This window comes from Littorina saxatilis, linkage group LG6 (assembly GCF_037325665.1).
Source record: "Littorina saxatilis isolate snail1 linkage group LG6, US_GU_Lsax_2.0, whole genome shotgun sequence".
Taxonomy (NCBI): Eukaryota; Metazoa; Mollusca; class Gastropoda; order Littorinimorpha; family Littorinidae; genus Littorina; species Littorina saxatilis.
Window position 1 is genome coordinate 18,247,188 of NC_090250.1, and position 26,369 is coordinate 18,273,556.

General features: G+C 44.2%; 1 protein-coding gene across 6 annotated transcripts in view; it reads right to left on the reverse strand.

Moving 5' to 3' along the window:
- Positions 1 to 7,688: 7,688 nt before the first annotated feature.
- LOC138968664 (amidophosphoribosyltransferase-like) overlaps positions 7,689 to 26,369 on the reverse strand; it is a 50,480-nt gene continuing 31,799 nt past the window's right edge. For all 6 annotated transcript variants that reach the window (XM_070341259.1, XM_070341261.1, XM_070341262.1 and 3 more), the window contains 6 exons: positions 23,319 to 23,426; positions 22,324 to 22,452; positions 20,313 to 20,440; positions 19,607 to 19,828; positions 17,714 to 17,834; positions 7,689 to 17,284 (listed from right to left, as the gene is read on the reverse strand). In XM_070341259.1, the coding sequence (XP_070197360.1) occupies positions 17,151 to 17,284; positions 17,714 to 17,834; positions 19,607 to 19,828; positions 20,313 to 20,440; positions 22,324 to 22,452; positions 23,319 to 23,426 (842 nt within the window). In that variant the 3' untranslated portion in view covers positions 7,689 to 17,150. The remainder of the gene's footprint in view (positions 17,285 to 17,713; positions 17,835 to 19,606; positions 19,829 to 20,312; positions 20,441 to 22,323; positions 22,453 to 23,318; positions 23,427 to 26,369) is intronic.

Consider the following 26,369-nt stretch of genomic DNA (forward strand, 5'->3'; position numbering starts at 1 on the left):
GAATGAGCATAACTTTCCTGAAAGACAAGCTAGAACGCTAAAATTTTCTGTGCAAATCATGCAGAGGCTACTTGTGTGTGTAAATAAATTGTATGAAGATTGGTTTATTTTTGTTCAATTTATGACGTTTTGTTTGGGTACTCTTTTTTTTGGGTCACCCTGTATAATGATGTTAGTACAGAAGGCAACGTGATTCCCTGCAGCACAATGAACTTGTTTTCTCCAAAATAGTACTTGTGATTAAAACTGTATTTAATCTTAAATGTAACCGAGCCCCACCCCTGCATATCCCTGTCACCCATAGAATTTGTTTTCAGTGATACTCAAATTTGTTGAATGTAATCTGAGCACATAGCCTGAGAAGATGTTTTACCTGTGTTTATTTTTAATCAGGTCACCACCAGGCTTTTTAACTTTCGTCAACTGGTAACCGGTAGTACATGTCTTAGCATGTACTTCAGTGTTTGGTCAGAATGTGTTTCATGTGCACAGCTTTCATTTTTTTCAGAAAAAACGAATCAGCATCTTTCATAATTTCAGTGGAACCCCCCTTTTAAGACCTCTATTATACTCTAATCGCATTGATCGAGTCGAGTACGATTATACTCTAATCGCATTGATCGAGTCGAGTACGATTATACTCTAATCGCATTGATCGAGTCGAGTACGATTAAATCACATATTCTTACTCCAACTCACATAAATAGCATTAACTTCAGTTTGATGCGTAAGACATTGAAGTACTAACCCTGGAAACAGGGGGAGGTAACTCCCAAAACAAAACAAAACCTTGACAACAAGGTCCTGGTAGTTACCTCCCCTCACCGGCCGCCTGCCCGCGCATGCGCTGCACATATCGCCGGTATACTCATTCCCTTCTTCAACACCGTGGTGTACAGACGTGTTGGTACTTGCTAGGCTTTTCAGCCTTTGGTCTCCTGTGAGGACGACCTTTTGACCCTGGTTCATCTTGCTAAGCTGTTGGTGAGATCTTTCTTGTTTACAACGTTTGTTTTTTGTAACTGTTCACTGGTGAAAATGTCTTTCTCCGTTTTCACGGAGTTTGTTTTGGTTTTCACTATGGCGGGAGAGAGCAGTTGCTCACTCAGACATGTTTTGTCTCTCCCGCCGTGCAGTTATTTTGTTGTTCAAGCTAAGTGACTTTTCTATAACGTTTTCTCGTTATAGCTTGTGCCGCCATTTGCATTTCTTGGTAAATGGTGTTGTACTTTGTGCTCCGTCTTACGGAGTTGTACTTTTAACACGGCGACATTACTGTAGTGCTGCCAGGCAGGCGACTTTCGTTTTCCTGCTGAGCAGTTTGTTCTGTTGTTTAGCTTAAGTCTTGTGACTTACTTCTTACAGGCTTGTTTGAGCTTGCGCCGCCTTTGTTTTCGTGATTTATGTTAAAGCTTGTTCTCCGTTCACGGAGTTGTAGTTTCAACATGGCGGAATTTAGCGATAGCGCTGTTGGGCAGGTGACATTGTTACCTGCTGAGCAGTTCGTTCTGTTGTGTAAGCATAGGTCTTATGACTTATCTTTTACAGATTATGTTTGTCTTTACCTGTATCGACTTTTGCGCTTTGGTATTCTGTTGTTTACTACTTGTCTCCGTCTTCACGGAGTTCTAGTCTTCAACATGGCGGACTTGAGTTGTGACGTGCAGGGCAGGGACTTTGTTACCTGCCGAGCAGTTCGTCTTTACTTTGCTTAAGCCGGTTTGATTTTCTGTATAGATCATCTTTAGCTATGCTAATTTATTACACTCTTTTATGCCTTTTATCTGGTCGAGTTTTTTGCGACCAGGTTAGCATAGAATCGTTATGGGTCGTTCGACCCTTTTGTTGTGTTATTGCCTACTTTGCTCTGGTCAGTAGGTCAGGGAAGGCTTGGTGTGCCGTCTTCGCGGCGTTCCACCCGGTGTCGGCTACTCTGCTGATGCTGTCGGGGTTTACGCAGTCAGCTGCCGTGTTCTCTGCTGATGTGGCTTTCCCTCAACCGTCGGGTTCTGCCGACGGGGTACGTACTTGTGAAAGTTCGATGCGTTCACAACACGCGAGCGTGTAGTTCGTCTCGACGGTTACCTCACCCGCGTCGCTGGGGCCGATTCGCCCGGCCCCTCGTCCATGGGTTCTACTGCTTCGGCAAAGGGGTTCCGGCCACAGGATTTCTTTCGAGGGATCGTGGCACTTTCACATCGTTACCATCGACTTCCGGTTCGCATCCTGCGGGGGTTCCGGTCGTAGGTGGTAACGGCAATCCGTTTCCTGCCTACGCTTCCGCTCAGGCGGTTGCGGACGGTGGGGGACTGGACGTGTTGGCTTCCGGTCAAAACACAGGTGTGTTTCCGGTCGCTTTCCCGTCCGGATTGCCGCTACCTCGGTTCCGGTTCGCCGGTTCCGGGGTAGAATTTTGGAAGTTCGATGCGTTCAGCACACGAGCGTGCAGTTCGTCTCGACGGTTACCTCACCCGCGTCAGTGGGGCCGATTCGCCCGGCCCCTCGTCCATGGGTTCTACTGCTTTGGCAAAGGGGTTTCCGGCCACAGGATTTGTTTCGAGGGATCGTGGCACTTTCACTTCGTTACCATCGACTTCCGGTTCGCATCCTGCGGGGGTTCCGGTCGTGGGAGGTAACGGCAATCCGTTTCCTGCCTACGCTTCCGCTCAGGCGGTTGCGGACGGTGGGGGACTGGACGTGTCAGCTTCCGGTCAAAGCACAGGTGTGTTTCCGGTCGCGTCCGGTTCGCCGGTTCCGGGGTAGAATTTTGGAAAGTTCCATGTGTCTGCACACTAAGGTTGTAGTGCGTCTCGACGGAAACCCTACCTGTCTTTTTGGGGTCGATGAGCTCGGCTTCCCGTGACAGGTTCTACTGCTTCGGCAAGGGGTTTCCGGCCGCAATATCACTTGTATGTGATTGTGGCACTTTCCGTTTGTTGCCTTCAGCTTCCGGCTTCGGCCCTACGGGGTTTCCGGTTGTTGGTAGCAACGGCAATCTGTCTCTCACTGCCGCTTCCGATCGTTTAGCGGATGGTGGGGGACGGAATGTGTCAGCTTCCGGGCAAAACACTACTGTGTTTCAGGTTGCTTACACTCAGGATTGCCAGCTACCTTTCCTTACTGGTTCCTCATAGTGCAGCTGCACGAGGTTTCGGTACTGGGGATCATCATTTCCGGTGCGGATCAATGGTGGTTTTGGGATTGGTCAGTCTACGTCGGATGACTGTGTTGTTTCAGACGGGACAGACTTTGACGAAGATCGGGTCGACTCTTCTCAGGTCGAGTCTACCTTTCGAGTCTAGAAGAGACTTCCTCGGCCATTGGTTTTGGCCGCTGGGGTTACTTTGATTTGCGGAGATGGCTGCTTCTCACTGGCAGCTCCACCTCCTTCTGCTTTTGTCACATTGCCGGCTACCTCCGTTTCCGCTTAGTCGGTTTTGGGCTGCGGTAGCGTTCTTTCTTTACCGGTTCCGCACAGTGTGGCTGCTCGGGGTTCCGGTATTGGGGGACAATCATTTAAGGCTTCGGCCAATGATGGTTCTGGGAACAAGGACTCTTTGCCAAGTAGGCTTCCAATGTCAACCCTTTGGGTTTCAGGTTGTCGGTGGTATTGGTATCCTGTCTCTCACTTCTGTTTTCGGAGTGAAGGACTGTACGCATTAGCATCAGCTCACACTGCCAAGGTGTTGCGGGTGTTTTGCACTAGGGATTTTGGCTAATTCTGGTTCGTTTCTCGACGTTCCAGGTAATCGAGCACTTTGTTCTTGCCTGTCCGCAACTTCTGATGTCAACCCGTTGGGTTCCATGTTGTTGGGAGCAGTGATGCCATGTATATTACTTCCTGTTCTGCTGCGGCTGTTTAGGATGGTAAGGTTTTGTACGTGATGGCATCTATGATTACTGCTTACGTAGGTCCCCGCGTCTGACTTTTGATCTCTCAGCGGAACAGACGCGTTCTGGGTTTTCGGCCATACTCAGGGTGTTTCTTGATTGGCGGCGAAATTTATTCCGGATTTTTCTTAAGGATGCTCCTTTGTTCATGCCACTCCAGGCTTCGGCCATTGTTTAGGATCTTTCTGGTCTTTTCCTGCTGCTCTCAGGATGACTACGAATCTGATCAGCATTCTGCTTACGTTAGAATCGGTTTACAGACGTTCTTTCGAGTGGCGAGAAGGTCATTCACGACAGCTGTCGGTTTTTGAGCGTTCATCGTTTTGTCCTCTTGAGGAGGTTGTTCGGACTTTCTTTTAACTTCCTCTGTCTTGACAAGAAGTGTCTGAAGTCAGTTTGGGGGCAACATGACGGCCGGTTACGGCGACCTTGTCTTACCTACGGGTAGCGACAGTCCAGTTCATAGTCATAGTCATTCATTGGTGCTTTCTGCCACGACCCACGAAGTTATGAGTACTTGTCTTTGCTAGACTTGGACTCTTGTCGCAGGAAGTTTTACTGCGTCATTCGCTCGGTCTTGATTGGGTAGTTACTCAAGCAGGTCATGCACCAGCAGTAGCCTACTTTTGGCTAACCGTTTGGATCATGCTGGGTTCACAGCTTGGTTCATTAGAGGGTGAGTGTTTCTGGTAGGTTGGGTACTTCAGGAACACGTATGCTCTTTCTTGAGCCTTTTCTCACCTATGAGGGCTTGATATCTTTTTCTCAGGTATAACTTGTTTTCGGAAGGAGATCGGTCACGAACTGACGTCATCTTCTAGGCCTGGCGGGCTTCACGCCTTCCCAGGGTGTAACATAGCGACATTATGTTTTAACGGTCGCTACAGGGTTTGTCATAATCAGTTCTGTGTGGACAAACTTAGGCTCTGATCGTTCCACGTTCGGCACTTCAGCAAGCTCCCACTTGATGCTTGCTTCCTTACTTGTCGATTAAATTTCATAGCTTCTTGCTAGTGAGAATTGAGTTAAGACTTTTGCCGCTTTCGTTTTAAGCCGCATTGGTTTGTTGAGCAATCTCCGTTCATCTCTCGATGAGAGGTTGCATTCTCGCCGATCTGCAATCTGTTTCCTTTGTTTTCGGCTTTTAGTCTTTCGACTCTTTTGTGTAAGAGTCTAGTAAGGCCAGATGTTTTCCGACATTTGTCTGGCTCTATCCTTTGAACAAGGGACAAGTTCTTGCCTCTGGTTCATTGCGAACACTTAGCGTTTTCCTCATGGACTATGGTGCTGTGGTTTACTCAAGCCATAATCTTTTAGTGCTTCACTCCGCGGAGGGTGTTTCACTTGTGGTCGTTTGGAACTCCTTGTTCTCTTCAAGTGGGAGACGCAAAGGTTCGTTTTTTATTACTCGCTCGCCTGGGAGGACATATCTGGTTGTCTTCCGAACTTGCACGGCTCTCTTTTGAGTTAGAGCTGTCTTCCTGATCTAGCTGTTTGTAAGAGATTGTTCTCTCTTTTCGTCAGTCACGATCAAGACAGCGTATCTTAAGCTTTTTCAGTTAGCTTAGGTCTCAACAGGCTTTACGTGAAAGGGGTTATTTATCTAAGTTGATCTTATCTGGTGGTTTTCTTTGCCATCATTAACTTTCCATGAGTGCAAACAAAAGGGGGGAGGGGGCAGTCAGCCCTTCCTCCAGCACCTGCATTAGTGCAAGTTCTAGGTTCTGGGCATCGGCTTTAGCATTCTCCAGTTCAGGAGGATGTTAAGACTTTCCACGAACGTTTGTTATCGTCGGAAGACTATGTTTCGTTAGTCTGGAGAAACGTCGTCAGGTCTTGACAAGACTTTTCTCTTTCTACGCCCTGCGTGGAAAGGGCCCTGTCGTCAAGCTTTTATCTTTTGAAAATTAATTCCAGCTTGGAATTTCTTTTTGTTTTTAAGCTCTTTTTAAAGAGCCATAGATTTTGAGACATGCTAGCCTTTCTTTATAGGAAGGCTCTCAGACTCTTTTTTTTGTGGGTGTTCACTTCCCCTTGAAGGGGTAGTGTTGTACATACTTCTGGGTCTCACGCAAGGTATGGAGTATTTTGACATACTTGTCTTGCATGGCTCCTTTTGGTTCTTGCGTTTAGACGGATAGAATCAAATTATTGCTAGGCAGCCCTGGCTAGATGGGCTTTTACACTCATTAACAGGCTTATGAGTGCGGCAGTCAAATGGGGCCTGAGCTTGGACCCTTTATTCGGTGGTTCTGCTGCCAGACAATTCCCGTATGGCACCTCAGTGGTGTTTGGACGTCTTTTTTAAGACGTCTTTCTTTAACTACTTTTTGTGCGTTTTTTAGTACCCACTGCAATGGTAGTAGTTGCTTACCAGTAATGGTTGAAGCAGGCCGGTTTCTTATCATGTTTAAGTGAGTTTCCCGCCACCTTATGTAGCAATCTGCTATTTATGTGAGTTGGAGTAAGAATATGTGATTTAATCGAAAATTTCTTATTAAATTTTCATTTAATTAATATACTTACCAACTCACATAGTAAATGCCCTCCCATCCTACCCCGCAATCGTTTTTAATGGTTGAAGGTGGTGTTTCATTGGGAATGAGTATACCGGCGATATGTGCCGCGCATGCGCGGGCGGCCGGTGAGGGGAGGTAACTACCAGGACCTTGTTGTCAAGGTTTTGTTTTGTTTTGGGAGTTACCTCCCCCTGTTTCCAGGGTTAGTACTTCAATGTCTTACGCATCAAACTGAAGTTAATGCTATTTATGTGAGTTGGTAAGTATATTAATTAAATGAAAATTTAATAAGAAATTTTCGATTATACTCTAATCGCATTGATCGAGTCGAGTACGATTATACTCTAATCGCATTGATGGAGTCGAGTACGATTATACTCTAATCGCATTGATGGAGTCGAGTACGATTATACTCTAATCGCATTGATGGAGTCGAGTACGATTATACTCTAATCGCATTGATCGAGTCGAGTACGATTATACTCTAATCGCATTGATCGAGTCGAGTACGATTATACTCTAATCGCATTGATCGAGTCGAGTACGATTATACTCTAATCGCATTGATCGAGTCGAGTACGATTATACTCTAATCGCATTGATCGAGTCGAGTACGATTATACTCTAATCGCATTGATCGAGTCGAGTACGATTATACTCTTATTGCATTGATCGAGTTGAGTACGATTATACTCTAATCGCATTGATCGAGTCGAGTAAAACCACTGTGTTAATTTTATGCAACTATTCTTTTATATAACTGCTGTTTTTCTGAAGGATAAACTGATGGAAATACTGTTTATACCTGTGTGTGTGTGTGTCTGTTTATCCATCTTGTGTGTGCATGTGTGTGTCAGTGTGTATGGGCCTGGAAGTGCTTGGCTAGTGTGTGTGTGCATGTGTGTGTCAGTGTGTATGGGCCGGAAAGTGCTTGGCTAGTGTGTGTGTGCATGTGTGTGTCAGTGTGTATGGGCCGGGAAGTGCTTGGTTAGTGTGTGAGTGCATGTGTGTCAGTGTGTATGGGCCGGGAAGTGCTTGGCTAGTGTGTGTGTGCATGTGTGTGTCAGTGTGTATGGGCCGGAAAGTGCTTGGCTAGTGTGTGTGGTGTGTGTGCATGTCAGTGTGTATGGGCCGGAAAGTGCTTGGCTAGTGTGTGTGTGGTGTGTGTGCATGTCAGTGTGTATGGGCCGGAAAGTGCTTGGCTAGTGTGTGTGTGTGTGTGTGTGCTACTGGTAATGCAGTGACTAGCAGACAAGCAGTAATATGCATTCTTCAAAATGTAGTGTCATATTTTATTATGAAAACTAATAAATGCATAAACATACCAAAAGCCTTTCAATGCCGTAAGTTATTACTTTCATGCCGACGAACAGTAAACATACTTCTCAGCATCAAGAGAGTTAACGCTGCCAAAGACAAAATTATACCTGCACAAAAGAAATAGATTTTTTTTAAAAGACGTACATGTATGTATGTATTTTGAGCTTTTCAGGAAAATATTTGACAGAACACCTTATGGGTCAGGGCACCTGTGGTCAGGGCCACATTTGCTCCCAATGCTGAACACAGAACATATCGATAGAATCCGGATCATGAATAACAACAAACACACACACAAAAAGAAAAAAAACAAGAGTTAACAAAAATGGTGTGGAAAGAACATCACCAAAAACAATTTAGAATATATTTAAAGTAAAGGAGGATGGGAGGGGGGCCGGAGGGAGGATTGGCTACATCCCAATCAACTGGCCAATGCCTCAAACAGCACACTCGTTTTCAACGTCCTATACACTCGTGTTGGTTCTTTCTTTATTTGATGTTTAACGTCGTTTTCAACCACGAAGGTTATATCGCGACGGGGATAGGGGGGGGAGATGGGATAGAGCCACTTGTTAATTGTTTCTTGTTCACAAAAGCACTAATCAAAAAATTGCTCCAGGGGCTTGCAACGTAGTACAATGTATTACCAGAGACATACATACAGAGATGCGAAGCGAGGGCCGCTCGCGTGAACTCTTAGGCTACGCGGGCCGCGCTCGGTCAGCGTGACCTCGCGCCATCCCGTACTAAGTTGTTGTTCGCTTGCTCTCTGACACCGATTTGAAGTGCTTTTCTGTCATATTTCTTTGGATATATCCAGCTTCAGACGAGAGATATCAGTGGTAAGTAAACTTGATTCATATTCTGTAGCTTCAATAGTGTGCACACGAATGCATTTGAGAGGATTGGCTTCCCGAAGTGAGTCAAAAACGGTTCCTTCGGTTCTTGCGGCCATTGTTTCTAAGTCCATTGTGCGTGGAGGCAATGTTTGGGAGCTAATATTTTCTTTTGTGCGAAACTTTGCTTTCCCTTGACTGGCAAATGCATTACTGGTGTATACATTAATCTGTTTGTATAATTTTTGACGCGCTGTAATTAAATTTGATGCTTATAAGTCTCACTCAAGTGGTTCTCGCACATACACTGGCGTGTGGATAAAAAGTTTTTAAGGAGAAATGAGCGAAATTGCTTACTTTAGGATTCATCTTCTAATCACCAAATAATGCAATAGTCTTCTTCTTGTGATTTTCTGTTTCTCTTGAGTGCAAATAATCAACATTTTGCATGTTTTATTATCTATGATTTTCTATGAAACAGTTATAACTCTTTAAAAACACAACAATTGCCAGCTTGGCGCCAGTCATGGGAGGATTACTTGCCCCTGTCGTAGGCGAAGAGTACGCGAACAATTGTCACCTCTTACGACATGCTGGGGAGCATCGGGTAAATTCTTCCCCCTAACCCGCGGGGGGTACTCGTGTTCGTATGGATAAAAAAAAAATTGAAAATAGACGCCACAATGAGAAGTATACTACAAGTGAATGTACTCTAATGTTGTTATAGTGCAAGAAAATAGTCTCATTGTATTACATGTACAGTATAAACAACAGTTTAATAACTATGACAAATGCAGTCTGACACATGCCATCATGTGAATAATGCCTCGGCAACACCTTGTGAAATATTCAAGCAAATGAATAAATTTCATCAATTTTGTTTGTTTATTTGTTGCTTAACGTCCAGCCGACTACGCAGAGCCATATCAGGACGAGGAAGGGGGGGATGAAGGGGGCCACTTGTCAAGCGATTCCTGTTTACAAATGCACTAACCCATTACTTGTGTCCCAGCAGGCTTTAGTAAAACTAAATTAATACCTACTGGAAGATTACCAGTTTCCAGTGTGTTAAAATAGGCTTAACCTATCTACTGCTGGACTTACATCAGAACACTAACAGATTAAACTATACATGAATCGCGAGACAAGCGGCAAGAGAAGAGATTTTTGGAAAAAATACAGGTGAATGAGCAAGAAGGCAGAAAAAGGAAAAGAATTCATGAAGAAAAAGAGAGCATGACAGGAAAGAGAAACCAAAAATCTACCTAACAGCAAACTAGAAAGCTCCTGCGGTTCCAAAAACAGGAGGGGCCTTTAATTTCATAACCGCAGTGCCCCACTGCGGGAAATTTCATCAATGTTTGTTAACAGCAGAAACAATACTGTATAACAGTGCTACACCCTTGAAAGACGAGAAACACTCAGCAGTACAACGGCTTAATTGCTACAGAGTTGGAGATCAATTAATTAGCCGAGTATGACACTTATACGTCAAAATACAAAGAAGAACTTCTGAGATGACAAAAAACTTCTTCCTTTACATAGAAAAAATAAAAATAAATTTTTCTTTTAAATCTCGTCACAGACTTCGGTAAAGTTTGTTGAATTCAGCGTGAGAAGTAACCTTGTGCCAAAAGATGCACTTCACCGGAATGTGAAGTCATGTTACTTTCACAGGAATCAATCTTACTGTAATTCTCATTTACTTACGTTACACACCCTTGTTTGAAAAGAACATTGGCAATTAAATAAACACAGTAGTGAGTATTCTTTCTCAGGCACAAATCGTCTTTCACTTTCACTCAACAGACGAATTCTGGAAGTAACTCTGTCAGGTTTGTATGGGTTGTTAAAGAGTTAGTACCCTTGCTTTTTTTAAGACAAACATCTACACGTGTTTTCTGTCCTGGGGTTTCAGACACACCCCCTTGCTTGAGTGACTGGCCTATAGGTCCAATTCATTCTTCTTACTCGGCGCGACGTTATCAAATGGATCGGCTAGCTTTAGCCCTAAGGGGCACAACTCCGCTCATACTCTCTTTGCGCCGCCATATTGGATGCCGTCTTTGTTAGTTTTCTTCATTGCACTCTTGTTCTTTTTGCGTATTTCACTGTGTATGCAGACAAAATGAAGAAAACTGTGCATGCATGAGTCCAAAGGGGATCTGCCTTTTTAACACAACAGCACAACATAAAAAGTAAAGCAAGAATACATTATTATATTCATTTATTTATTCTTTATCTCAAATTACCATGCAGACAGTGCACCAAAATTCACAAGATAAAGCTCTCAAGACAGGCAAATGAGGTACAATGCAGCTCAGGTAACTACTGCAAAGTATAATTTTCAAAGCATCCTATCACAGTGTTCACTCTAAAGGCACAACCGATGGACAATTGTTGATTAGCGCACTGCACACAGCAAAAAATAACCAGTTATAATCGTCTTCTCCGCTCAGTAACTTCCTTCCAGTTGTCACCCTGATGGTAAACAACTTTAGGGATCCTAAAGTGTGCCTGCTGACTGCAGTTTTTGGCCACACAACGTGTCATTTTCACTTTTGTCGAGTCGCCACCCAACGCTCAAGCACTGTCAGAGATCGTGCAAGGCATCCAACATGGCGGCGGATGACCAATTCCAGAGAGTTACGACCCGTGATTCTCATACCGCGCGCGCTGAGTAGAAATGCTGTTGTTAACTTGAGTTTCTGCAATGGGCCTATAATGTCACGAAGGAAAATATAACTCATGGACAGGAAACACTTGTACAGCAGTACCTGCGATGTGTGGACCCTCCCATGAGAGGACACCTCCCTTAAAAGGACAACTCTTGTCCCTTTTTATATCATATATTATCTCTACCAAAGTATACCTGTCATGACAGGCCACCTGCAATGTGGGGACACTGTTGGCTGGTCCCAAGGGTGTCCTTTCATCGCAGGTACCACTGTGGATGTTTATCTTTGAAAAAGCAAGGGAATTCAAGGGAGTTCACTCTTTCACAACCCATACAAACCCGACGACAGAGTTAGTTCTGGAATTCATCTATTTGTTATGTTATATGAAGTCTTATATCGCGCGCTTATCTCCAGACTCGGACTCAAGGCGCAGGGATCTATTTATCTATTCTCACTCCTCCGAAAACGGCGTATGGCTGCCTAAATGGCGGGGTAAAAAAACGGTCATACACGTAAAATTCCACTCGTGCAAAAAAACATGAGTGTACGTGGGAGTTTCAGCCCACGAACGCAGAAGAAGAAGAAGAAGATCTATTCTCATTGTATATATGCCCACCTGCTGAAACACAATGCAAACTAGCACTTAATAAGCACTTCAAAAATCTATACAATTTCACACAAGAAACACATAAATAAACAAACTACTGCACACAATATTCACAAGAGGTTAGCTATACCTACTCACAACAGAGACAACCAGCTGGACTGAACAGGTACACAAAATAACACTGTTAGTAATAACATGGGTGAAAGCTATGAAAATCAAATTGACTGAAATTTTTTGAGGCAGGGGTCCAGGGGCTGCCCAGGCCCTGGTGGGGTACGGGGCCCTGCCCCGTTAGGGGGTCCAGGGGGGCAACGCCCCCCGGCCGAAAACGAATTTTTGCATTATACATTGTTATTTTGTGGCCTTTCCTGGCAAAAAAATACACTTTTTGTCACTATCATGCAGGTCAAAAAAATACCTTCAGATTCTAATGATCTATCTATACATATAATAAAAGAGAGTGTCTGTCTGTGTGTGTGTCTGTGTGTCTGTCTGTCTGTGGTCGCCATACCTCTGAGATGGCAAGAGGCAGGAACAAGATAGTGTGCACGTACACTCCCTAGGTGCCGCAGATGTGCACCTGGGTTTTAGTTTCTTGATTCACCGTTTCCTTTCTCAGATTATGGACCTCCCATTTATTGAATACAGCCTATATGGTGCAAGACCAGTTCAGTGCCTACTGTTCACCTGTAGCAAGCACATCATGCCAGTGATATTAGAGACTCGCTGTTGCTCCTATGAGGGGAAGAAATGAAGAATGAAAAATTAACTGGACAGTTCCGGAAATTTCTAGAAGGTAAGGGAGATAACTCTTTTTTGTTTGTTTGTTTGTTTATTTGTTGCTTAACGTCCAGCCGACTACGCAGAGCCATATCAGGACGAGGAAGGGGGGGATGAAGGGGGCCACTTGTCAAGCGATTCCTGTTTACAAATGCACTAACCCATTACTTGTGTCCCAGCAGGCTTTAGTAAAACTAAATTAATACCTACTGGAAGATTACCAGTTTCCAGTATGTTAAAATAGGCTTAACCTATCTACTGCTGGACTTACATCAGAACACTAACAGATTAAACTATACATGAATCGCGAGACAAGCGGCAAGAGAAGAGATTTTTGGAAAAAATACAGGTGAATGAGCAAGAAGGCAGAAAAAAGAAAAGAATTCATGAAGAAAAAGAGAGCATGACAGGAAAGAGGAACCAAAAATCTACCTAACAGCAAACTAGAAAGCTCCTGCGGTTCCAAAAACAGGAGGGGCCTTTAATTTCATAACCGCAGTGCCCCACTGCGGGAACTCTTTTTTAGTCTGTGGTCGCCATACCTCTGAGATGGCAAGAGGCAGGAACAAGATAGTGTGCACGTACACTCCCTAGGTGCCGCAGATGTGCACCTGGGTTTTAGTTTCTTGATTCATTGTTTCCTTTCTCAGATTATGGACCTCCCATTTATTGAATACAGCCTATATGGCGCAAGACCAGTTCAGTGCCTACTGTTCACCTGTAGCAAGCACATCATGCCAGTGATATTAGAGACTCGCTATTGCTCCTATGAGGGGAAGAAATGAAGAAAGAAAAATTAACTGGACAGTTCCGGAAATTTCTAGAAGGTAAGGGAGATAACTTTTTTGTATCCAAACAAAGGAGGTAAAGCTAATGATAATGGGATAGCGAGCGTCTTAAATTGCTACAGGACTCCGCTTACTCCCGGGCGAAGCCGGGCTTAACTGCTAGTATGGTAAAAAGGGTAAACAAAATCAAAACAATTCACAGAAGTAATCATTTTTCTTTTGTATCTTTTCACACTTGCATCTTCCAACACAACGACACAATTGATAACAATTAACATTGACAACAGCCAATTACTAAATGAAATAGAAACTGAACAACTGAACAACTGAAATAAAAGTTCGAAATATTTAATTATAAGAAGCAAACATTGCCAGACTGGCATTGAAATAAATGATGAAACAGAATGTCACACATGCAAACAGCATGATGTAGCACTGCACAAAGTAGCAACTAAGCAGTAGCATCTCTTATACTATAGTGCAAAGTTCTCAAGGAAAAGCACTTGAGTTTCAATCAATCAATCAATCAATCAATGAGTCTTATATCGCGCATATTCCGTGGGTACAGTTCTAGGCGCTCTGCAGTGATGCCGTGTGAGATGAAATTTTATACGGCCAGTAGATTGCAGCCATTTCGGCGCATATTTACCTTTCACGGCCTATTATCACACACAGTTTTAGTTTCATGAACTCCAACCAGTCCCATCGCCATTTGTTGGCTAGACCAGCATCAATAAGATCTGTCCATGCGTTTTCCGTCAAAACCGGTATCTTTGTCGCAGAAATCGTGTCACCACTTCATACAGCAGTCCCTCTCATGAACGGACACCCTTGGGCCCTAGCAAAACTGTCCGTACATTGCAGGTGTCCGGTCACGGGAGGGGTGACCACACCACCCCCTCCCCCGGGCCATACACTCGACTCGCACAGAGACACACAAACAACAGGATTGAGTCTATGCTAATCACTTCTTGTGGCTACTAAACAATAACAATAAACTCCTAATAGTTCTTTAAACGTTTTGTAAAAAGGATTTGTTTGAAAAGTGTGGAAAAGAAGAAATAAAATAAATCCTCAAGGCAGTGAACACACTCACCATGCGCTGACATACGAAAGCAGCCACACAAACACAGCACAGAGGAGCGTGTGCAGATGCTTTGCAAGAATAAGCTTGAAAACCAGTTTGAATAAATAGCAGCAGATAGAGCTGCATGTCGTAATCATGTAATTTATTTTTTTCTTGTCTGGCTTTATTGACTGCATGCCGATCATGTGGCATGGCAGTGACTTTTCACTCTTCAGTCGGAAATACACTGTACATAACACAGCTCCCACTCTCCCTCACTAATGCCTACCCCAAGCCGTGACAACTGATGCTTGGAAATTTTGTGGAAGAGTACACCTCTCTATTTCTCTACAATGCTCTTCCTGCTGACATGCAGTGACACCGGACACCCCACAGAGTTTAGCCAGCTAACCCTCCACCCCCCACCCCCCACTTCCTCTCTCTCACTCCCTCCAGCCATGTACTGTTGGGGGCTGTGGCCAGAGAGGTGTCAGCAAATTGAGGCCAGCTGCACTGTTCACTCAGAGCAAAACCAGTTGACTGTGTCGTAACTTTTGACAAAGCAAGACAACTGAAGGGTTCATAGATTAGGCAACCGACTCACTGGTCAAGGCTGGGGGGAAACAAGAGTATCTTGTCAATGAAAGAGGTTACACACAGACACACGATGCTGAGAACTGTGGCCGGTTTTTCACTCACTTTCGCTCAGGACCTTCATCGACTGTGGTTTCTGTTGTTTACGTCCAACAGACAAGAATAAAGAGCTCAGTGCAGTTTCATGTTGGCATCTTCGCATGTACTCTTCACTCCTGACCAAAACTACCCCACCTCCTGATGGGTACACATGCACTCAAGTTATCAGTGACTGTCATCGCACCATTGCGGCTGTGATCTTCGCACCAAGAGCCGGACTGCTCTGTTATCGATTTTGTTGTGGTGAAAATTTGACGATGGTCTGTCCGTACATTGGAGGTATGACCTGCTGTTGGGACCGAAAATGAGTGTCCGCGTCCACGTTTTGCAGGTGTCCGTTTAAGGGGGGGCAAATATAGAAGGAAAACACTCCGTGCCGAGCAAATGTGTCCGTACATGTCAGGTGTCCGCTCACGCCGGGGGCCGTACATTGCAGGGACTGCTGTAATGCCTGCCAAAACGCGAGAATTTTTTTTTTATCGTGATGCAGAGCGAATCCGAAAGCGAAGAAACCTCACCTACGGGGTTTACCGCATAGCAGTTCAAAAACGCGTTCCGCTTAAAAATTAAAAAAAAAAAAATAATAAAAATTGCGGATTGACGGAATTTCCGTCAGACTTATTTTCAGATTGACGGATTTCAGTCAATTGATGGGCTACTTTCACCCATGTAATAATCGCAAAACCCAGGTATCCAGATAAAAAAAACCACACAAAACAACCAGTTTTAAAATGGCACACACAACAATAATATTTCAGCATTCACTTTCTCAATTCAAACAAATCTCAGTACGGTGACGGGGTTGTTTTTGTCAGATTGGCAGCACAAAGTGAGTAATGTTTTGTTTTGTCCACCCTGCTCCTCCTCCGCGTCTTCATGTTAATCTCAGAAGAATGACACATGTGAACGTGGGAGTTTCAGCCCATGAACGAAGAAGAAAAAGGAGAATGACAACACAAAGAGCAAAAAATGGGGTTGGGTGGGAGAGAGGGGGGGGGGGGGGGGGGGGGGTTCTACCACTCAGGAGTAATGGGGTAGTTTCCAGTGAGACAGGCAATGCAGTGTCTGTAGGATTTTATTTTGTCTACCCCTTTTTTCATCACTTGTTCATGTTGATCACAAAAGATTGAGGGCACAGGAGGTAAGGTTGGCGGAGAGAGGGGAGGATCTAGGAAAAGCGGGAGGGGGTGGGGAGGTGGATACTCCAGTAATACAGGCAAAACAGTGTCCGTAGGGTTTTGTTTCAACCCTGTCCTCCATCACTTGTTCATGTTGATCACAGAAGATTGAGGGCATAGGAGACACGTTTGGAGGATGGAGGGAGGATCTGGGAAAAGGGGGGGGGGGGGGCTGAAAAGATGGGGAGAGGGGGCCAAGAGCTACCACTTAGGAGTAACAGGGTAGTTTCCAGTGAGACAGGCAACGGTGGGGTTTAAGGCCAAAAAAAAAAATAGGTCTGTTTACGGTAACATAGGCCAAAAAAATAGGGTCGGTAGGTCGGGATTTTTTTTTCTTTTTTTTTTCTTCCAAAAAACCATATTTTTACGTGTTTTTTTTCTTCTTCTTCTTTTTTTCTTCCCCAAATGCCAAAAAAAAGTCTAGGGTTGCGCGAAAAAACTAGGGTCGGTCGGGTTACCGTAAACAGACCTATTTTTTTTTTGTGCCTAATTATGTCCCTCCTTGTGCACCACTTGTTCATGTTGATCACAGAAAATTGAGAAATACTTGGAGGAATGGTTTTAGGAGGGAGGGGAGGATGTGGGGGAAAAAAGGGGGGAGGGGGTCAGGTTGGATACTCCAGTAATACAGGCAACACCGTGTCCGTCAATGTATTTTTTAAGTCTACATCCTTTCTGCACTGCTTGTATAGAGTGAACGCAGAAGAGTGAAAAATACATAGAGAAAAGGTTGAGGGAGGGAGGGAGGGAGGGAGGGAGGGGAGGACTTGAAGATGGGGAGAGGGGGCCGGGTGCTACCACTCTGGAGTAACAGGGTAGTTTCCAGTGAGACAGGCGACGCAGTGTCCGGAGGGTTTTGTTTTGTCCAACCCTTCCTCCACCGCTTGCAACAGACCCTCTATGGACAGGTAGTGAAGACTGTCGGCTCCTGCAAAACACCAACAACAAGAACAATTGTTTTAACAATTTTACAGTTGCAGAAAAAAGAAAAAAAAAGAAAGAACATTTAAGAAACAATATGCCCTCTAAATATAGATGACAATGCGCACACAAAAGCCAATGATGAACGTGATTTCTCTGCTTCTGCCCCGCCCGTCTGGAACAGTATCCCACTAAGTGTCCGTCATTCCCTATCAATCCTACCCCTCAAAACCTACCTCTTTAAACTTGTAGTCCATCCAAACCGATGCCTGAATCACCTCCCACAAACACAAACACACACACATGCTCATGCTTTCACACACACGCACACTCATGCTTTCACACGCACGCCCACACACACAAGCTCGCATGCACACACACACACACACAAACACACATACAGTCACACACACCACACAAAACGATCTCCACATACCAACGTATTCTCTGATCTCTTCCACTGTTTTGAGGTTAGCGATCAGCTCCTCACGTGTTGGAACGTTGATGCCCATGTAGCAGGGGTATTTGATTGGTGGCGATGCCACACGAATGTGTACCTGTTAATAAACACATAAAAAAGAACATATGAACAACTGAAAATAAGAAATTCGCTGACAACTCACCGTGTTTCATTACTCACAGAAAATCACTGCTGTGTTGCTGTGAACATGCAGGCTCAACACTGAATTTTCACTGAAAATAAAAATTGTGTTACTAAGACATCAACAATATCCTGCCCCTTTTGCCTTGGATTGCTAGGAACCGCTGAAATATGAACAGTTGCCTCAACATTAACACAAGGAATACAAAAGCATGTTGTATTTCAAAGCCAAACATATCAATACATTTTACAGATAACCAAACTGTTGTTAAGTGGAAAACCACGTAGATCTCTGGTACATGATCAGTTTTTCATTCTGGACTATCTGTCCAGTTTTCATTTTTGCAGATGTTTTCAGTCAAAATCCAGGAGCCAGGGGGTCCAGGGGGACCGTTTAGTCTTGAGTATGAGCAGGGAGAAGTTGTAAAATTCAGGAGATTCCCAGAAAATCCGGGAGGGTTGGCAGCTATGCAGTAATGAAAGCAAGGGCACAAAACCCTTGTGTAATCTTTGGAGGCAAAGCCGGCCAAACTGTACTCATATGGAGTGCACACAGCTTGACATACACATCCGAGAAAGTTGTTCGTCACGGTGGCAGAATCAAGACGGGCGCAGTGGCGTGGTGGTAAGACGTCGGCCTTCTATTCGGGAGGTCGTGAGTTAGAATCCCGGTCGCTGCCGCCTGGTGGGTTAAGAGTGGAGATTTTTCCGATCTCCCAGGTCAACTTATGTGCAGACCTGCTAGTGACTTAACCCCTTTCATGTGTACACGCAAGCACAAGACCAAGTCCGCACAGAAAAAATCCTGTAATCCATGTCAGAGTTCGGTGGGTTATAGAAACACAAAAATACCCAGCATGCCTCCCCTGAAATCGGCGTATGCTGCCAGAATGGTGGGATAAAAACGGTCATACACGTAAAAATCCACTCGTGCTAAAAACACGAGTGAACGTGGGAGTCTAAGCCCATGAACGAAGAAGAAGAAGAAGGCCTCACTTTGACCAGCTTGCCTCAGTGTGTGGGACGCTACTCTGCCACAACGCTCGAAAATCTTGAGATTTATTTTCTTCTTCTTCTTCTGCCTTCATGGGCTGAAACTCCCAGGTACACTCATTATTTTAACCATACGCCGTTTTCGGGGGAAGCATGCTGGGTATTTTTGTGTTTCTATAACCCATTAAACTCCGACATGGATTACAGGATCTTTTCCATGTGCACTTGGTCTTGTGCTTGCGTGTACACACAAAGGGGGGTAAGGCACTAGCAGGTCTGCACATAAGTTAACATGGGAGATAGGAAAAATCTCCACCCTTAGCCCAACAGGCGCGGCCGGGATTCGAACACGCGACCTTTGGCATGGGAACCCGGCGTCTTATCCACTAGGCCCGGGGCGGGGATGTATCTCAGTCGGTGTCCGAACACCCCCGTGCGCACGGAAAAGATCCTGTAATCCATGTCAGAGTTCGGTGGGTTATAGAAACACGAAAATACCCAGCATGCTTCCTCCAAAAACGGCGTATGGCTGCCTAAATGGCGGGGTAAAAAACGGTCATACACGTAAAATTCCACTCGTGCAAAAAATACGAGTGTACGTGGGAGTTTCAGCCCACGAACGCAGAAGCAGAAGAATCCACTAGGCCCGTCAGAGAGTTATTTCCAAACACCATCTATTGTTTTGACCCCTGCAAGGTTATAGCACTTCACACAACATATCTTTCACCGACTCACCTCCTTGGCTCCAGATCTCTTGAGCAGACGCACGATGGACCCCATTGTGTTTCCTCTCACGATGGAATCGTCAATCAGCACGATGCGCTTGCCGTCCAGGTTCTCAAAGAGCGGACCAAACTTTTTGGCGACGCCCAACTGTCGTAACCGTGTGGTCGGCTGGATGAATGTCCTGCCGACGTAAGTGTTTTTGCACAGCACATTCTCGAAGGGAATGCCCAACTGTTGGAGAAAAAAAGGTGATTTTTTTTTCTTCATATACGCAGTGGATCTCTGACTGTATGTCTATCTCTGTCTCCGTCTCTACCTTTCAACCTCTCTCTTACTCTCTCTATTAGCCATCAAGGCTAGTCCCTCTTTCGGACTAGAGCCAGATGTAAAAAAGCAAATTCTATTACCCTCGTTAAATAAAGTATTGTCATTGACTCTCTCTCACACTCCCTAGCCTCCCTCCCTCCCCTTCGCTCTGTGTTTGTCTCTCAAAACTACTGACCCTGTGGGCATACTTAATAGCGGTGGGCTTGGCAGAGTCTGGCACCGCGCTGACCACACACACACCACACTCTCTTTCTCCCTCCCTCACACAACTACTGACCCTGTGGGCATACTCAATAGCGGTGGGTGTGGCAGAGTCTGGCACCGCGCTGACCACACACATACACACACACCCACACTCTCTCCCTCTCTCTCTCACACAACTACTGACCATGTGGGCGTACTCAATAGCGGCGGGCGTGGCCGAGTCTGGCACCGTGCTGACCAGGTCTGCCTCCACCGGTGCCTCCATGGCCAGCTGTTTGCCACACCGCTTCCGCACTGTGTACACCATCTGACCTGCATGACACAAAACAGTTTCTTACTACAGTAGAAATTCCCTTGCTCAGAGTTTCTGTTCATAGCCTCTTGAAATTTACCCCCATTTTAACACTCCCTCCTTTCTAAGACCTGATTTTCTGAAATGTTTGGAGGTCTAACAAGTCGCGTTAGGCGAAATTACTACATTTAGTCAAGCTGTGGAACTCACAGAATGAAACTGAACGCACTGCATTTTTTCACAATGACCGTAGTCCGCCGCTTGTGCATAACGGAGTGAAACTGACGAGCCTGTTCAGCGGGGTAGTGGTTTCGCTGTGCTGCATAGCACGCTTTTCTGTACCTCTCTTCGTTTTAACTTTGTGAGCGTGTTTTTAATCCAAACATATCATATCTATATGTTTTTGGAATCAGGAACCGACAAGGAATAAGATGAAAGTGTTTTTAAATCGATTTCGGAAATTTAATTTTGATCATAATTTCTATATTTTTAATTTTCAGAGATTGTTTTTAATCCAAATATAACATATTTATATGTTTTTGGAAACAGAAAATGACGAAGAATAAGATAAAATTATTTTTGGATCGTTTAATAAAAAAAATAATTCTAATTACAAGTTTCCGATTTTTAATGACCAAACTCACTCATTAGTTTTTAAGCCACCAAGCTGAAATGCAATACCAAACCCCGGCCTTCGTCAAAGATTGCTTTGCCAAAATTTCAATCAATTTGGTTGAAAAATGAGGGTGTGACAGTACCGCCTCAACTTTTACAAAAAGCCGGATATGACGTCATCAAAAGTATTTATCGAAAAAAGGAAAAAAACGTCCGGGGATATCATACCCAGGAACTCTCATGTCAAATTTCATAAAGATCGATCCAGTAGTTTAGTCTGAATTGCTCTACACACACACACAGACAGACAGACACACACACACATACACCACGACCCTCGTCTCGATTCCCCCTCTATGTTAAAACATTTAGTCAAAACTTGACTAAATGTAAAAAGGGGGTGGGGTGGGGTGGGGGGGGGGGGGGGGGGGGGGTAATCCACTGTACACATTTTTTATGCATTCTGGTTCATAGAGTTCAGGGGCTGCTAGTCCCAGGTACACTTGTGTTTTGCACCAGTACGTCTTTATGTGTATGACCGTATTTCTTTCGAATACATCACCTCAATTTAACTAATAGGAGTTACCTTACTTACGAGTGCTAGACTGAGAAGCGTCCTATGTTACCAGTACTAGACTGTAAACAAGGTCGCTAACTCTAGATTTCCGTCGGTATACCATTTAGGGGAGTAGTCTCCCTTTGTCGGTGGTACCTCTCTGCGCATGTGCCAATGCCCATAATCCCCAGTTTCAATTCGAAGCTATTAAGTCAATAGCGGGGTTGGTGGGAGGGTCTCTGGTTAAATTGAGGTGAGTATTCTTAGAAATAGTCATTTTACTTGTAAAAAATACATATTTCTTTCGAATACATCACCTCAATTTAACTAATAGTCTTGATAGCACTCGTAAGTAAGGTAACTCCTATTAGTTAAATTGAGGTGAGTATTCTTAGAAATAGTCATTTTACTTGTAAAAAATACATTTTTTCACCACCATTTACACAGCATTACTCCCCTTTTCACAGGATGCACGCTGGTTATTTTCATGTTCCTATAACCCATCAAACTCTGACATGAATTACAGAATCTTTTTCATGTGTACTTGGGCTTGTGTTTGATTCTGTACACAAGAAGGGCAATATGGCGCTGCACTAGATCTGCCAAGGTGTTGACCATTTGGAGATCTGAAAAAAATCTCCACCCTTAACCCACTAGGCGCAGCTGGAATTGGAACCCTTAACCTTCCACATGGAAGGCCAAGGTCTGAACCATTTTGCTCCCCCTGCTCACCTTCAAAGAGGCTGTCAGGCCGTGCAAAGTAGACGTACTCGAAGAAGCAGAATGCGGGCAACTTTCCCTTGGGCCGCTCCACAATCAGCTTGGATTTAAACCCTTGGCTAGTGATCTCCACCACTTCACCTGGGGGGAAAAAATGTCACAGAATGTACGCACACTAACGCCTTTGGAATAAAAGGCTTAATTGGAAATAAAATTCTGTGGATCAAGGCACAAGCAGGTCTGCACATACGTTGACCCGTGGGATCGGAAAAATCTCCACCCTTTACCCACCAGCTGCGGCCGGGATTTGAACCCACATGTTGTGTATAATTATGCATGATGCTCTAGCTGAGAGTGGGAGAGACGAGGAGAGGGAGAGGTAAGACCGACAGAACAAAGAAAGAGATAAAAAGAAGAGAGAGAGAATGTTAGAGAAAACGAGCCACTGAAGCAGAGACTTCAGACGCTGATTACAAGAGAGAAAAGGAAAAAGCAAGCAAAAGAGACACAGAAAGAGAACTATGTAAAAGAGAGAGAAGCTGGGAGCCCGGTAGCTCAGTTGGTAGAGCACTGGTCTTGTGATCCTAGGGTCACGGATTCGAATCCTGGCTAGGACGGACATGCGTCAACTTTATGTGCCGACTCAGAGACGGTATCCATGTTCCATCCCCGTGTCACCACTGTGGCATGTAAAAGACCTCAGTCATTCTGCTATAAGTGCAGGTGGCTGATTACACCTAAACAAGCACACACCTGGGTAGCGCGACTCTGTTGCTGCTAGCTTTCCACTTGGAGGAAGCGACCCGAATTTCCTAGCGATGGGACAATAAAGTAATGAAAATGATAATGAAAATGAGATGTAATTCTTCTTCGTTCATGGGCTGAAACTCCCACTTTCACTCATGTTTTTGCACGAGTGGGTTTTTACGTGTATGACTGTTTTTACCACGCCAATCAGGCAGTCATACGCCGCTTTCAGGGGAAATGTAATTCAATGGGATACCAACCGGGCAAAACCTCTCTGTAATAGACCGCCCCCACAGCGTTGAAGGCACACGATTCTGAAGAGACAACCCAGCCGTCCAACTCATTGTCACTGTACTGCTTCTTCTCGTCTGAAACACACACAGTTTCCCTTCTGGTCATTCACCAAATAAAATGAGACCCAAAAAATTACAATGTTGAAGGCACAGCACACACACACACAATTACAGTGGAGCCCCCTTTTCATCCATGAAGATGACACCATCACGTTGATTCGTTGATGACACAACCATTTGTCGAGGATAGCGTAGGCACCCGGTCTGCTCCCCGCCTAAAAAAGGCCAGTGCCGTTCCGTCTTCGAGGGACTGCGTGGGTTTCATTTCGGAGTTTTCCTTCTCCTAGACGAGTTTCCTTCCATGGATGATGAGCCTCCTCTACCCTCGTTTTGAATTCAGAGTGGTCTTCTCTTAGGATAGCTGCCTGCCAGGGTTGACGAGCCTATCCTGCCCGGCTATTTAACCCATAGCTGGAGGTTGGTTCGTGGGCACCTGGGCGTTTCCACACACCGGTGGGCCCGCATGCCGCACGTCTAGGGGCCAACCTCCTCCGAGTCCTTGTAGTCTAGCCTGGGGCCTTGCGGTACCCAGTTTACGCCTGTCGCCGCGATGGAGGCACTACATAGGGCTTGTTGTGGAGAGGTTATTGTACTGGCAGGAGAGACTGACGCATTCTGCTCTCTTTTCGCATTGTCCTAAAAAGGACAGACGGTGCTAGCCAGCGGTGAGGGCTGAAAGCGAGAAGTGACAAGCACAAGACACTTCGCCAACACACTAGACACGTCACACAACCGTTTGGCAGGCGAACCCCCCTTTTAAGACGTCCAACAAACTGAGAAAATAGGGTCCTAAAAAGGAGGGAGTCTTAAAAAGGAGGGAGTCTTAAAAAGGAGGGAGTCTTAAAAAGGGAGTCTTAAAAAGGGAGTCTTAAAATGGCAGTCATTTTACAGAGACCATGAACACAAAATTTGAAAAAGCCTGGTCTTCAAAGAGAGGAAATTACGTTACACTCACAAATATGTCGACCCAACTGAATTTCATGAAGAGAAGTTTTGTGTGATATTTGTTTGTTCACTCAAAATAATCACAACGTTCCAACAACTTACCTTTCTTGTTTTTTTTATTCTGAATTTTGGAACGTTGGCAGTCTCTTTGTTTTTGGATTTAAAAGGGAGGTTTCTTAAATTGGGCGTCAAAAAACAAGAAAGGTAGGTTGTAAATTCTTAAATTGATAAATTCTTAAATTGGGCTGTACATGTACCACAGTTAGGGAGGCTCACGCTCTCCGCGGCCCCGGCAGTCAAGCAGAGAGTACAAAGAGCTGTTTTCAACTCAAAATTGTGCTTATTTGAATTTTTATTAGAAACAAATAAAGTATGATTGCTCTTGAGTATAGTCATCTTAGTACACTCATCTAAGTTTGATGTGCAAAAAATGTGTTAACATAGTTGTATTTGGATGTGTAAAATGCCCCAAAGCGTCGCGCGCGTGCGTCGGACTTAGCCGCTGGCTCGCTGTGCAGCGATTTGGCCCCAAGCCACGGCTTTGTTCTAAATCGGTCCCAAAACAACCCGTTTTTGGTTGGTTCGCGTTTGCAAACTATATATAATTCACCAATGAAACTTGGCACAAGTAACGATCTCCCCTTTGTTTACGTCATATCAAGCGTTGAACCAATGGGAAGCACTGTAGCATATCACACACGAACCATTTTCAAACGAAGAGCTCACAGTTGTTCCATTCATCGTTCGAAGTTCAACGCATCGCGTATTGATCGTCAACATCTTGAATTTTCTTGTGCCAAAGTTTCTCATTTGTAATCGGAGCGTTTTTTTAACGCGAGCGTTTTCAAGAATTTGAGCGTCGAATCGCACTCCTGACAAAGCCGAGTGGAGACTGAGTTGCTGTGTTCCAAGCTGCAGAATGTGTAATGGCGGGCGAGTCAACTAACTGCTGTGGGGGCGTCGAGTGGGTATGTATTTGATCTGAACTGTTTCTCTGTCGAAATATGCATTAGTTTTAAATGAAAATCAAATTATAACTAAGTTCTAGTGTTTCAAGCTATCGAAGGTTAAATTGTGTTTGTAAATCGGCTTAGATGCAACATATTCGATTTTGATGTGGAGATCATCATCCCCGGTATTTGGGCGATACCACTGTCGGACAATCCCGAGGTTTCGCTGATCGAGCTGTGTTTTGTTTTTTAAAGTAAGCTTAAGTAAACGCATCCTGAATCTCATTAAACATAAGATTGATGAGATATTTACAATAAATCTGTAAATTTGATATTTTCTTCTGGATGGTAACAAATCTAATGGATCAGAGTGGCACTTCAGGAATGAAACGTGTCATATCACAATAGCTACTGAGCACTGTACCAGTTTTGTTTGCTGAATACCCGGGTACGTAGAAGAATAAGTTTGCTGAATATGAATCATGGCTGCAGATGATTTAAATTGTTGTTGTTACTATTGGTAAATAAGGGATCAACTCCTGTTCTTTTTGGGATACTACCATACAGCTGGAGACACTGCTACATGTAGTGTATTTGTTGTTTTAGTGATTTTTCACTACCTATTTTATTCATGTTTTTATTACTTAGTTAGTGGAAGAATCTTTTGTAATGTATGTTTGATGGTGTATGCTTTTAATTTAGCGTTGTTGACTATGAATGTAGATGTAAATGCTTGTATAACTGTGTTTTCCTTTTAAATGTGTCAAGCACAAAGAGCATAATTGTAAAGTTATGATGTTGCGCTATATAAATGCTCATTTATTATTATTATTATTATTATTATTACATCTTTTCACTGTCGTATGTGAATTAATTAGAAAGAAAGACAAAATGTTTTGTTTCTATTAATATTTTTTAGGCTTGAATATATAGTTGTTTTATGTTTTACATGTATGTTCTTTTGTTTTTCAGATTGTTTGCATCCCTGATCAGAAGGCTGTTGGAACCAAGTTTTCACTTGTACCTGGAACCTCTCTTCTCAGCGGCTGCTTAACAACTGAAT